The sequence below is a fragment of the Carettochelys insculpta genome, chromosome 21 (genome assembly GCF_033958435.1).
Source record: "Carettochelys insculpta isolate YL-2023 chromosome 21, ASM3395843v1, whole genome shotgun sequence".
NCBI lineage: Eukaryota > Metazoa > Chordata > Testudines > Carettochelyidae > Carettochelys > Carettochelys insculpta.
In genome coordinates this window covers 11,195,781-11,209,478 of record NC_134157.1, presented here as the reverse complement: position 1 = coordinate 11,209,478, position 13,698 = coordinate 11,195,781, and the positions used below count along the sequence as shown (strand labels likewise).

The following is a 13,698-nucleotide window of genomic DNA, read 5'->3' as shown; positions in this document are numbered from 1 at the left end:
TTCAAAGGCATGTGAAATGCTCCCTGCCAGCTCTACAGCCTCTAAGGACGCTCAAGGAGTAGCACTTCACAGCCATCCGACAGCCAGATATGACCATGTGTACAGAAAGCTCCAACTCTGAACGGTGGCAGGACCAGCCATGGAAGGCAGTCACACAAGAATTTGAAATAAAACCTGAATTGATTTGATACAGTTTGAGACGGTCCTGGTAGAAGTACAGAAGCACGGCTCCATTGGCACAGAAGATGGCAAGAAAGAGCATGTGGGAATTATCCATATCTGGTAGTGTTTGCCTGAAATGTCTAAACCTTGATCCTGGTGCTACTTCTGCTGGCAAAGGATTGGATGGGCTCTGCATTAAGTGGGCACCATTGCAGACGGGGGCTCATTGCTCCATTTAGATAAGGGAGATGAGAATGACGCTTTGGGGAGAGAGAATCTAGGGCATGGGCTGACCAGTCCTGAAGGAGGAACCCTAGGAGATGCCAAGTAGCTTTTGACTCTGCCTAGCATATGGACAATTTAGGTGGTGAGCAGACTCCTTACAACCAAGGCAAAATTAAGAACTGGTTCATCATTTTCCCTCTATAAGTGGCTTGTCTGTTAAGGTTGCATTTACCAAATTTAATGGAGCAACTTCATGGAGTTAAAGTGGACAGTAGGTGGGGACAGCAGGAACAAAACCACTCCCACTTCCAGTAGGTGCAATTGTTCTTACTTGAGATGTTCTCAAGCTATTCCCAGTGCTACTGTTCTATTTGGATATCCCAGGTGCATTAAACTTGAATATAATGCTGAGAAAAAAAGAACTACCATAGCTGCTTGGGGCACAATATATAGACACCAACACTAGGGGCATCAGTACAAACATACTTTGAATAGTATGAGCGTGTGTCACTATAGAAGAGTGTTTCAAAACATCCATCAAAGCTGTGAGTCCAGTCAGGAAGAGCATAAAATTTATTGTATGTAAGAACCAAAAATGACAACAGAAAACCCCAACCTCCCCATGATCTATGTACACTTATTTACAAGATGAAACAACGTGAGCATAAATATTTACAAGAACGCCCTCAAGTCTGTACATCAGGAAGTAAACATGAAATTTATTTACAGGCTGAATTAAGAGGCCTCAGCCAAGACATAGAAAAGATAAAATATCTGAGGCCAACAGGCTGTATGAGTGAGAGTGGCATTGGGTGATCATAGCAACTGGTCCACATGTGGCTGAGATCCAGCAACGCTGAATGAAGAACACAATGGTAGTGAGATACCTTGTGATTACAGGGCCAGAGGATTGCTAACTCCACAGGCATCCTGGAGTAGATCAGCTGGGGTGCACACGCTGGTCTAACCGACAGCTGAGAATCAGCAGGTCCCCTGGCTGGGACTGATCAGAGCTCTCCCTTGTCCACAAATGTGCAGCCTGAAACATTTTGCACCAGGACTACCCAGGGACTTTCAACTGGATGTTAGTATGGAGGGTCCTTTTAGCCAGGGTCCCCTATGGATTTGTACTGGTGGTCAAGGAGGGGAGGTCACTGCTTTGGGTGGAAATTAAAATGCAGCCACCTGTAGTTTGCATGCATGGAGCACGGATGGACCTGTGCCACAAAAGCTCTTCTGGGCCCTCTTCCCCTGGACTTTGTAGCAGAGGGGCCTGGCAAGAGCTGGCTGAGCTGTGGCAAAAGCCAACAGGGAGCTATTTAAAGAGCTGGTAAGGACCCGGGTTACTGTAGGACAGTACCTGTAATAAATTTACAGGCAATTTCACCCCTGGTTTGCAGACTGATCATTCTGGCTCTTTTCAGGTTTCTGTTTTCCAGGGAGCTACAGCTGTACCCATCCCGATGCTGTGATTTCACTCCTGATCACTTCTTTCATTTGTTGATGTCAAATACCAGCTTTCTTCCTCACGCTCTCCATCTGTGCCAGGCTGGCTTGCCTTCTGGGTCTGGGATAGCCACTGCTGCCTAGCCCCCATGCGTGCACGAGGAAGAGTGACCTGGCTTGCAGACTGGGGACCCGATTACTTAGCCTCTGGAGGAACCGATTGGTGCCATCTTTTCCCTAGGAGTTTAAGTCCAAGTGCCCATGTCAGTCACAGTTCACTGAAGCGCACAGAGGGCTCCAGCTTGTGGGACAGTGCAGTGAGGACCTTGTCGAATTTCTCGTAGCGTTCCTGCTGGCTGCTCTCAGCGCCACGGCTGCCCCAGAGGAGACGCATCTGGAACTCAGTACTGAAGATTTCAAGGATCTCAGCCTTGCCCTGGAAGCCTGCAAAGGACATAAGACCCAAGAGTGTTAGAGAGAAGCCAGCCCGCCACATGCATGCTCTAACCCACCCTAGCCTAAATGGAGCAGGCAGAAAGCAGCTGGGATTTCTCTCCCCTTCCACTCCCAGGGAGACGAGAGCTGGCCTGGAGCCATGAGAGCAGGAAAGTACATGATAAAACACAGGCATTATTTCAGGAGTATGAGCAGGGGTGGGACGATGCTGGTTCAGCCACACAATGCCTGTGCCTAGGCTGGAGAGAGAGAGGCCAAAACATGGACCTTCTTACTAATAGTCCTGCAGTAAGTTATGAGTTGCATCAAATCCAGGCCAAAGCCTTAAATACAATCTGTTCAAAGTCCCTTCAAACACCATGGGCCAGATTCTCCCTGATCTGCAACTCGTGATTTCTGGGAACTGCTGCATCACCCAGCTTTGGAGAGTCTAGGTGGAAATGTGAACCCCATGGCTTTGACAGACTTATTATGCTGCCTGGCTGCATCTGGAGGGTGGGCCAGGCTTATCTGATAATGAAACCCAGTTGGGTGGTTCTACAAAGAGAGAAAGTTTGCAGCAGCAGGTGTCGCAAGAAGAGAGCGTGAAGAACTCTGCAATCACTCTCTGGGTCCACAGAGATTGGGAGGGTCAAAGGGAAACCCAGGAGGACAGTTGGTCCTGGGATCCTCTCCTGAGTAGAGAAAGCTAGTAGGAAGCCGGGAGTTACACACAACACCACTGAGGATAGAGCACACTCCGGCAGTGAGGACCTTTGATGATAGGGCAAGTCTAAAGTTCCAAGGAGAGAGCCTGGATAGGTGTTAAATTGAGGAGGTCAAGCCCAAGGACAGCAGAGGTGGGTTTTCATTTGGGACTCCAAGGGGAACCCTGTTCAGCCTGGCTCTGAGAGAAAGGTGAACCTAGACAGGCAGTGGAAGAGGCCAGCTGATCTGACAGAGCAGATCTCGGCTGCTGGTTATAGTTCTCTAGAGTGGAACCCAGTTCAGGGGGAGGGCCTGGAAGGTGATATGAGGCAAGGGAGAACCCTAAGGGATAGCCCTGAGAGAAGATCAATACAGAGCTTGCATCAGGATAGTGGGCTAGATGGGATGAAACTGAAGTGTGACCTGGCCAGAGGTCTGAGTTGGGAGTTTTTGGACCACTACCGGTGGTGCTAGATGAGAATCTCTTCCTACGCCATGTGCAACCACAAGGGGGGGCGCTCCATTCGTGAATCCATTTTTCCATGGGGTAAATGCAGACCACTTATTTACAGCCAGCAGCAGGACACCCCCTAATTTCATCCCCCTTCTACCGGGGAGAAAAGCCCCAGTTCTGACAGCGCGGTGACTGCGGTGGGGTGGAACCAGTTCCAAGAGTCTGGAAAGAAGTTGGGAGAGGACGATCCAGTGTTGTGCGGCTCTTCCCCTGTGTTAATGGGGGCTCTAGTGCAGTGAGGAGGAACTCTCTGAGGTTGCCTGGCTGGCTGGACCCAAAAGGTGTGGGTAATATGGAAACTCACAGCTCAGGCCCAACGCTTCCTTACCCTGAAGCTTCACCTCCGCGTTGGTATGGTACAGTCCCCCGTGATGCGCCACCATCCGTGCTGCTTCCAGGTGGGCCATGACAACCTCTACGCCACCGTCCGTGTTTTCCCAGGGCTCAGAGCTGTCCAGGAGTGCAGCATCCCGCTCCAGGAGCGTAACAAGGGGCAGGATGTGAGGGAAGGTGGTGTTGCTCAGGGGAGGGCCTTCTGCGGGAGAAGAAGACATGCGCACCCTGAACTCCCCGGCGACTGTGCAGGGCTTTGAGGGCTGAAGGGGCCACATCGTAGGCTCACCCTCAAAGCCTGGCACGGGGAGAAGTGCAAGAACGAGTCTTGTGGCCTGGTGTCCTCCAGGCAGCTACAGAACAGGCAGAGTGTGGGCAAGATTCCCCCAGACAGGCACGTCCCAGCACGCCCTGGTCCTGACCCCAGAGGGGATGGAGACCATTCCAAGAGGGCAGTCTGGTTCCTGGCTGCTCAGTGCCCACTGAATCGGTTGCCCTGTCCCCCTACTGAGGGGCATGAAGCCACGTAGCCTGAGTTAGCCTGGACTGCCAGGTGGGCTGGCTCTAGGAACCAGTGGTTTTCCCCAGCCACTGCTTTTGTGTACTTTTCGACGGGGTTGTTCAGAAAGCGAAGGGCAGGACTGGGTGGAAGGCTGTGGCAGGCGTTCCAGAGCACACAGGCCAGTGGGCACGTGAACCGCTGGACTTCCTTAGCTTGGGGTTGCAGCTTCTGCAGGACCTTGAGCCTTCTGCATCCCAGCAGCAGCGTGTAGATGCTGACTGTAATGCCCTTAGCCTCGCTGGGCAGGGGGGAGCTCAGGAAGGAGGGAGGATTGTTAGATCATAGACAGCAATCCCACCTGCAGAGCCCCTGTGGCATCTGGTGGCTCCAGACTTCAGGAGCCTTGGAAGGACCTGATGCTGCTGCTGCTGCCGCCGCCGCCATAAGGTTGAACTAGGTTCTCAGGGCAGCGGATAGGTGGAACCAGCAGGGACTGGAATGAGGAGGGCGGGGCGCTGGGGGAGGGACATTTTGGTGAGTGGCAGAGAGGACATGGGCACTTCCATAGCAAGAGCCCCCTATCCCATCAGGGTGATGTGGGGTCTGGCAGGGAGCCAGGTGGCTGTAACTGGACAGGTCTGTTCCCCCTCACTTGTTCAATGGGAGGATATGGGAAAACGGGCTGGGGCTAGCTCATCTGCAGAGCAAGCGAGTGGGGAATTGTATGGACCTTTGTAGCCCGAGGGACTCCCACAACTGGGTAAAAACCAGCCGGATGGCATCTGCGAGACCTGCCGGGCCCAGGGGAGATTTGGAGTGGGGGAAAAGGGCATGCCAGGCAAGAGGGACGCTCCCTCCCCCGTACCTTTTCCTTCATTCAGGCTCTTCAGGAAGGGCTTTAGCTTCTTCTCGTAGAGGATGGCCCCCTCGGTGTGGCGCTGGCGCAGCGCCATCCAGGTGTGCTCTAGCCGCGAGATCTGGAAGCAGCAGGGGAGGGGTCTGACCATGGGACTGGCAGCTGCATGCTCTCAGCAATACAAGGACAGTCACAGTGACGTAGAGGGAGACTGGGGCTCGTGAGGGACCAGCAGCGCCAGCTGGAGCTGGGGACGGACTAATTCTGGGTAGATCTGGGCAGCCTGCCCCCAGCACAATGCTGCCAAAGCACCTTGCATCATAGCTGCAGCCTCCTGCAAATTCAATCCCAGGACACCGAGGCACCTGGTTGGAGCCCCCATCCCACAGCTTTACCTAGACACTTCAGCACTACCTTGCAGCCTGCTCTGCCTGTCCCCTCTGTGGGCTCCTGTAGAGGTGCCAGTTCTCTGGGCATCTCCACACCTGACTGCAGCGGGGGCGAGTGACCGAGAGCTCCACAGGAGAATTTTTGCTGATATTTTTCTTCCCTCTGCAGCTGATGCTGGGCAGCGAGAGGGGCAGGGAGCTGCCCCAGCCCCTTTGTACTGGGGGAAGTGAGCTCACTGCTGGGCTGTATTTGAAGTAGAATTCTACTCTCCTATCATTGCAAAGCAGCAGCTTGGATGGTGAGATGATGTGGCTTTAGAAAAGGAGGGATAACTCAGTGGTTTGAGCATTGGCCTCCTAAACCCAGGGGTTGTGAGCTCAGCCCTTGAGGGGCCATTTAGGGATCTGGGGCAAATAGATTAAAAAAAAAATCTGTCAGGGATGGTGCGTGGTCCTGCTGGGAGGGCAGGGGACTGGACTCAGTGACCTCTCAGGGTTCCTTCCAGCTCTATGAGATGTGTGTATCTTATTATCATATTGGGCGGTGACTTTATTTCCTCCAAATAATACAGCCCAGCAAAGAACACCAAGTCACGGTTGTGTGGGACCAGGCTGTTTTCAGGGCCATCCTGACTATTTTCCCACAGGTCCCTTTTCTACTCTGCTTCAAGCTCTGTTCTGAGTTACACTTGCAGCAAGCGGGTCCCTATGTCCCCCCATGTTCTCTTTGCTCTTCCCCCATCCCAACATGCGGGCGTTTCCTAAGGGATGCAGCAAGGGGCTGTGACGTTTGGGGGCAGGATGGGAGCAGAGCTGAGCACTCCCTGAAGGGGGGGTTGGTACCTGGGTCATTTCCAGCGCATTCATCACAGCAGCAAAACTGAACATGTTCCCTAGGGTGCTCTTTAGCTCGGCAGCCAGCTGGATGGTCTTGTGCAGCAGGGCTGCCCGCTCTTCTGTGCTGCCCGTGCAGCCCAGGATGTCTACCGCAATCATGATGGACATGGTGTGGAACCTGACGTGGGAGGAGGGAAAGAGGCTGAGCTGGCCGGTGAGGAGCCAGCAAGCAACATGAAGGCAGCAGAGGCGAAGGAGTCAGAAGGTGGTGCGGGGATATGGGGCCTCTTGGCCACTGGCTCAAATGTGGCCCACGTCAGGAGTGCCCAGATGTTCACACGGGGATGGCGCTGAGGTGCCCCAGGTGCTGGCTGCCTCAGTCCAACTGGCCGCCTCATTGGCAGGCCCAGGAGAGCGGCTGAGGACTGAATGGTGCCATGAAGCCAGGAATGCCCCTCGAGGTGGCCCATCGAGGTCCTGTGGGAGGCCAGCACTGGGTGTGGAGCGTGCACCGATGCTGCCTGGGGTGTGTGGCTAACGTGAGGGCTTCAATCTCCAGAGCTACTCCGTGGGGGGCCTGCCGCTGTCATCTCAGTCACCCACCACAAGCAGGGTCGGGGCAGAGCCCTCGTGCGGCAAGGGGAGCTGGATTCGGAAACACAGGCCACGCTTTCCAAAGCCGGTGCCAACAGCTAATCCCCGCAGGCCAGTGTGAGACACCTAACCGAGTGGGGCTGAGCCCCATGGCTCTGCTGGGCTGCCCGGGACAGCAGCCAGGGCACCGCGTGCTTTCCCAAGACCCCATGGCCTCCTTACTCCCCAGCCTACCGTTCCAGGAGGTCAAGCCGAAGTTGATGGCCATGGGGCAGGGTGAGCAGCTCCATGCCCGAGCTCACTCCCATGTGCCTCTGCATCTCCTTGGTAACGCCTAGTATCCTAGCAACCTGCAACAAAGAGGGAAAGCCGCTGAATCTCCTCTAATTGAGGGGAGGGGGCTTGGCTAGGTGCAGAGAAAGTTTTGGCTCTGTACAGGCTTGGCTGGGAGTCAGGGTCTCCCCTTCTTCGCCTTGCCATGTAGTAGCCCTAGGGTGGCCAGGGCAGGGGGAAGTGCTGGCCTGGCTCAGCAAGAGGCCACAGATACTTGTGATGACCCCGACCTGCTGCCAGCAGGGGATTTACACACGCAGGGCCCACAAAGGGATGGACGACGTGTGTGGGCAAAGGGAGTTGTGGGCACTCACCCAAAGAGATGAGTTTGGCCCTAACACCCACGATCCCCTGGTGTCCAGAATCAGCGACCAGACCCTAGCTGGAAACAAACCCTGGAGGGGACATGGGGCCCTGGACAGGACTGGCAGGTGTTTTGAGGACGCCGCCTCAGCCGTGTCCTTGCTAGCGGAGGGTTAGTATGGAGCAGCCATTGGCTACCTGGCCTGGGACAAGCCGCCCCTCCCTGGTCCTGGATTTTCTTGCCCCCACTTCAGGCACAGGGAATGGCCAGTGCTCTTTGACTGCAGCACAGCCCCAGCGAGCTGCCTCCTATCAAGCCTGGGGGGTTGATCCCCATCAGTGGTCTGTGTGAAATGAGGTGCCTCAGGTCTCACTTCCAGACGGACAAGCACTCACCTCCCAATAAACTCTCACACAGTTGGTACTGATTGGCCCCTTGTCAAGTGTCTCAGAGAGGCCAACCAATGGCTGTGTGGGACAGCGGGGGAGACCACTCCCCTCAGGCCTCTAGAGCTCCGTTAACATTAATTGGTCCTCATAACACCCTGGGAAGCTAGTAGTTAGCATAGCCCTTAGACGTGTATATTTTACAGCGTGGGGAAACTGAGGCATGGAGTGCTAATGCAACTCGCCGAGGGTTACAGAGTCACAGGTGGAGCTGGGATTACCACTCAAAGCTTGTCACTCCCAGCTCTGGACCCAGTCCCCCAGACCCCATTCGTCTGCCCGGATAGCGCTAGGTAGGCCGCTGCGAGGACGTGAAATTGGCTAGTTAAATCTCAGCTCTTCCAGCAGGGCCAGCGAGGGCGGGCCTAGTTCAGGGCAGCAGGGAATGACATCGCCCTCCCCCACGCCAAATCTCCAGTCATACCAGGCAGTCAACTTTGGTGATGTGTCTGGCAAGGGCCTTGGCATCCACCTCTGCCAGGAGCTCCTTCACCTTCTTGAGCACGGCCATCTCCAGAGGCTTGTTCTCCAGGGGGATCAGCAGGGACTGGAACGCCAGCGGGTTGAAAGACGAGCTCATCTCTACAGTGGGTGGGACAAAGCCCACAATGTCCAGGTCCCCTTTCATCCTCTGCCCTGCCTCAAGGGAGCCGTTCTCTGCAGCCACCTTCTGACCCCCCTCCACCTTCAACCTTTCCACGTAGCTCTTAGCGGGCAGCTGCTTGGTGTCATAAATCGGCCTTTCCTTGCCAACAGGAGAGGTGGGATGGAGCTGGCAGTAATGCCCCGTGTCTGGGTCACTATAGCTGTTAACAGAGGGGGAAGGAGAGGCCCTGGAATATCCATGGCCGGGAGTGGAGTGGGAGCTGTCAGCCAGGTCTGTCAGGGGTTTGTTTCCTGGACACAGCTGTGGCTCACTGGATCTTCTTATGACGGGAGAGGCTGGGGTTACGCCACCAGCTTGACCCGCTTGGGGCTTTAGCCGTGTCACTGCAGAGAGAAGAAGAGACCCAGTTAGTGTAGCTCAGAGAAGAGACAAGCATCCCAGGCACACACATGCAAGAGGCCAAACCAAGGAATGCGCAAGACCCAGGTCTCAGCTAGAACAGACAACCTCAGTCAGAACCTATGAAGTTACAAATGTTTTTGGTACTGATCCGAAGCACTTCCAGCCAGTCTCAGGGCAGGATTTTGAGCCCATGTTATAACTGAAGTTGTCAAGGACTGGTGTAAACTAGAGTAGTTTCAAACAGTTGCACAAACTTAGGATTTAGTCGTCGTCCTCCCCCAAGTCTCACACCAGATTAGCCGATTCTTTTTAAATGGCCCGTGTGTGTGTTTGGGGGGAGGGTGTTTTATGGGGTCTCTGTGGCATATGTATTGATGAAAGACTAAGGCCCTTATTTTCTGTGTAGTATTCCTTTGTGTTTCTAAGCTCTGCCTCTGTGCAAAGACAGCGGCCATTGTGTTCTCAGAGGGGCTGCAGACTGTTACACAGGAGACTCTTACACTGTGCTTTCTCTCAGCCTGGACTTTTCTTCTCTCTGGATGTTTTCCCTTAATCTGAAGAGGGGTTGTTTTAGACAGTTGGATTTCATTAGCAGTAAGTGATGCAGCAGGCACATAGCATTGTAGGAAAGATTTTTCTTGGAGTGACAGGACTTTTGGAGGGAATTGGGATTAAGCTACCTGTGAGTACAGCTGCTGAGCCAGCTGTGGGGCTAACTGATTGCCTATGGGCTAAATGCTCATGCAGATGGCTGGTTAGTGCTTAACTGATAAGTGATCAACAGGTCTCAGCTGGAGTGGACTAACCATGGTGATCAGGTGGAGAAGTCAGGCTCTTGGAGAGAAGAGACTGGCAATGAGCAAAGGGAGGGTTATGGGAAGGAGCAGTCAGAACTAAGCCCAGAGCTGAACAGGACAGCTGGGAAAAATAAGCAAATTCCTGATGATAGTCATATTCTTAGCTCCAGGGAGGAGGACTGAAGGTCACGTATGTAATGAGAACTAAGAAACTGATGAGAACAGTACCCCAGCTTCCAGGAAGCTCTTTATCCAGGGAAGATCTAGAGGCTGTGTAAGGGGGACCTGCCTCTCAACTCCAGAGCTAGGAGTGGCACCTGAGACCCCAACCGAAGATCTTTCTCTGCTTGGGACAGGTTTGGTGAGGTAGTGTCTGACAGAAGAGTCTTTTGGAGCTACTGTCTCAAGGTGGGGGACTGAGATACTAAGTGTAGTGTGGCATCTGGCCACGAGGGCTAAGGAAGGGGCAAAACCTGCCTCCTGGACAAGATCTGTATTAAGCACGCCGGGACCAGTGCTACATCCCACAGGGCCAGTGTCTAGTAGCAGTCCAGCCCTGTGTGCCTGCCTGAGCCTCTGATGTCACGCCGAGTGAAGTCCCTACACTCTTCCTCCAGTTCCACTCTTCAGATTAGAGGTAATGCCCATAATGAAGCTCTGTGGACTGCTACTTCCCAGGGGACTGAGGGATTCCTACCGGTGCTGTAGGCCGGCGACAGTGGGCTCTCGGAGATGGGAGACATTGGGGAATGGAGATCTTGGATTTGGTCCACGCTGACTGCGCAGTTCCGGATGACATCTCGGTGGATTGGTAAGGACACACTGCAGGTGGGGTAAAAATAAGTCAAGTCACAGATCTTTCTGAAACACATGGCTCCTGAGACAGTCCAGGGGAGATGCCAAAGGACAAAGGCCTGGTGTAACTGTGTGCATGTCCGTGAACTTGTGTCTATTGGCTCCAGCAGTAGATTGGTCCCCTGGACTCGGGGACAGCTGGGGTGGTATGCCCACACAGCAGGAGAGGCCATACATGATTGATTTTCAGGAGAGCTCAGCTCCCATGTATGCACACACGGAAGTAGCTGGCCTTTCTGGAGTAGGGGTGGAAGCCCTTCTAGAAGCCCAGCCCTTGGTGATGGGGTTTACAAGCGTGCTGAGCACACTCAGCTCTAGCTGAAGTCAGTGGGAGTTGCAGCAGCTCAGCACCTTTGGAAATGCTCAACCCTTTCAGTATTTGAAGGATCACAGTTGGCTAACTGAGGCCCAACGCTTAGGGTGGGTAACACGAAAGCAGGCAGAGAAATGTTTCTGTAATTTGTGTATTAGCTGTCAGTGACAGTAGTTTAAGTGGTCTCCTTTCCTCCACCTGTCCCCACTCTCCCCGAGGGCTGGCCAGTAACCCATACCCAGCAGGGTGGGGCTAGTGCCGGAGAAACAGCCAAGAACTGTGAAGAAATGGACATGTTTTGGTTTCTTTGTCTAAGCAGACCAAAGAGCACAGATGAGCAGTACATGAGAGTTCTGCCCAGTTCCCCTCTCCAGCAGTCTTGGCAAGACCTGGGTACATATGTTTTTTATGATCCAATAAAATGACACTGGCGGAACGTATCCCCCTGTCAGTCTGATGGGTTGTCAGCTGATGCCATCAGTCTGATGGCTGCAGCTTTTACTGATTTGACTCACTGGTGACTGGAGGGGTGTTTCCCTAAAGTGCTCTGTGGCTCTTAGCAAGCAAAGCAGCAGGTGGCTGATCATTCCAGTGTGTCTGGCAAAATAGAGGCTGAGGACAAGGAGTCAGCCTGCGTAGGTTCTAGTCTGGCTCTGCCATCGAGCTGCTGCATGATCTGTGGCTAGTCACTTCCCCTCTTGGTGCCACTCTCCACAAATGGAGATCTGCCCAGGGAGGTGGTGAGAGGCCTGCAGAGACCCTGACTGTTCTGCTTTTCCTTTATCACATTACCTGGTTGGGCAGCCCTCGCCCCTGGTGATCTTGTCGGCCGTCAGTCCGTCTGTCATGGTGATGCTCCGCCTTTTGATGTGCCCCCCTTTCTGGCTGGTGGGGCTGTGGGGTGCCCCGTGCTTCCCATTGGCTAGTCCATAGCTGGCCTCCAGGTAGCGCAGCGGAAAAGTGCGGTTGATGGGGCAGTAGATGATGGCGCCGCTCTGCTCAGAGACAGCTTTGCGGTTCCCCACGTAGAAGCGCACCAGGGCGGGCACGTTGTCGAAGCTCTCGTGCTCAAACAGGTACTGGATGTGGCTGCGGCCGTCACTGGACTTCACCATCACCTTGTTGATCTTGAAGTGCAGCGGCTCATTCCTCCAGCGGCAGGTCAGCACGTAGTCCCCCAGGCTGGTGAGTGAGTCACGGATCAGGAAGTCCCCGTTCCTCTGGACCAGGCTCTCCGACACCTGGGACAACAAGGACACAATCAGCCCTAGGCTCAGCAGGGCCTTCTGCCGAGTGAGACGTTGGGCAAGGACTGCCCCAAGCAACGTTCCAGAACCTGGGTGAGGGAGGAGCGTCCGCTCGGGAGAGGAATCCAGGGACTTGTTTGGGGTGAGTGGTGGGCGGTGTTTGAGTTGCTAAATAAATTCATCCTGGAGGGGGTGGAGAAGACTGAGGCACATTGTGAGAGGGAGGCGGCACTAACCTAGGCCCTGCCCTGGCCTGTCCCTTGTACAGTCATTTATTCCTGTGCCCTTCACACCAGCTCTGCTGCAGCTCTGACTGGGTAGGACTTTGCCTACCCAAATGCAGTGTGGTGCAGTTCCACCAGGTGACCTGGGCCCTCTCGCTCCTTGCAGCCACTTCGGAGAGCTCTGCTAGCTTCCTTCTCAAAATGTTCCTTGTAGCAGGAGCTGGAATCTCAATCCCAACCCCTGAAACTGTCATAGAAAGAAACCCTCCAGGACACAGAACTGGGCCCATATTCATGGAGGGCCTCTAGGATGGGCTGCCCCAGTGTTTTAGGCTTGGCTGAGATTCACAGAACACTCACTGAACCTTGGAGGAGCCTAAGCTACCACGGTGCCTTGGCTTTCAAGGTAACTGTTCCCTTGGGCACCTTAGTTTGTGCCTCTGGGCATATACACTGGTGCCTCTGCTTGGCTGCTTTCTCATGGCTCCCACCACCATGGGACTGACTGCTGCTACCCCCCCACACACACACTGACCCCCTCCTCCAGTAATCCCCAAGGCTGCATCTCTCGGGGTGCCATGGATTGGGGGAGGGCGAGGCGGTGACGGGAATGGACGGCCTCTGCCACACAGACCAGATTGTGAAACTGCTGTGGCCAGTGATGTGGCCATGAGTTTGAGACCCCTGTTCTATAGCTCAGGGTGGGCATCTACCTGGAAGGTGAGAGACCCAAGGGCCTGTCCCCCTGCTCCAGTCTCTTTTTTTTCCATTGAGCTAAAAGTTATAATACGGATGGTGACGCCTCCTCTAGTCCTTTGCATGTGGCGCAAAGGAGGCACCCAATTCATTCCTGCAAGAAACCACTCAGATGCTGAAGCTGACTGGCTCCTGGGAAGAGGCTCCCGTTCATGGGTCACTGGCATGGACAGGTGCTACCTGCAGCCTGGACACAGGCACCTATCTCTGAAAGAGGGACGGGGCTTAGCAAACATCCGTCTGGTTGGGCTTTCCCATTGCCCAGCTCTCTGGCCTAGTCTCATGCTGGCTTTTGCCCACGGCATTATAAGGTGTCTCTCTGCCATGGTTTCTCCATAAGGAGCCCAGGCACAGAACTCGGGCTTATGGATCAGTGTCCAACCTGCATTTTTTTTCCCCTAGGCACCTGAAAG

At 54.2% G+C, this 13,698-nt stretch overlaps 1 protein-coding gene across 2 annotated transcripts in view; it reads right to left on the bottom strand.

Moving 5' to 3' along the window:
• Positions 1 to 942: 942 nt before the first annotated feature.
• The window catches only part of SH2D3C (SH2 domain containing 3C), a 47,125-nt gene continuing 34,369 nt past the window's right edge, over positions 943 to 13,698 (bottom strand). For both annotated transcript variants that reach the window (XM_075015482.1, XM_075015480.1), the window contains 8 exons: positions 11,851 to 12,299; positions 10,588 to 10,712; positions 8,509 to 9,074; positions 7,236 to 7,351; positions 6,414 to 6,585; positions 5,191 to 5,302; positions 3,819 to 4,025; positions 943 to 2,277 (listed from right to left, as the gene is read on the bottom strand). In XM_075015482.1, coding sequence (XP_074871583.1) covers positions 2,102 to 2,277; positions 3,819 to 4,025; positions 5,191 to 5,302; positions 6,414 to 6,585; positions 7,236 to 7,351; positions 8,509 to 9,074; positions 10,588 to 10,712; positions 11,851 to 12,299 — 1,923 coding nt within the window. In that variant the 3' untranslated portion in view covers positions 943 to 2,101. The remainder of the gene's footprint in view (positions 2,278 to 3,818; positions 4,026 to 5,190; positions 5,303 to 6,413; positions 6,586 to 7,235; positions 7,352 to 8,508; positions 9,075 to 10,587; positions 10,713 to 11,850; positions 12,300 to 13,698) is intronic.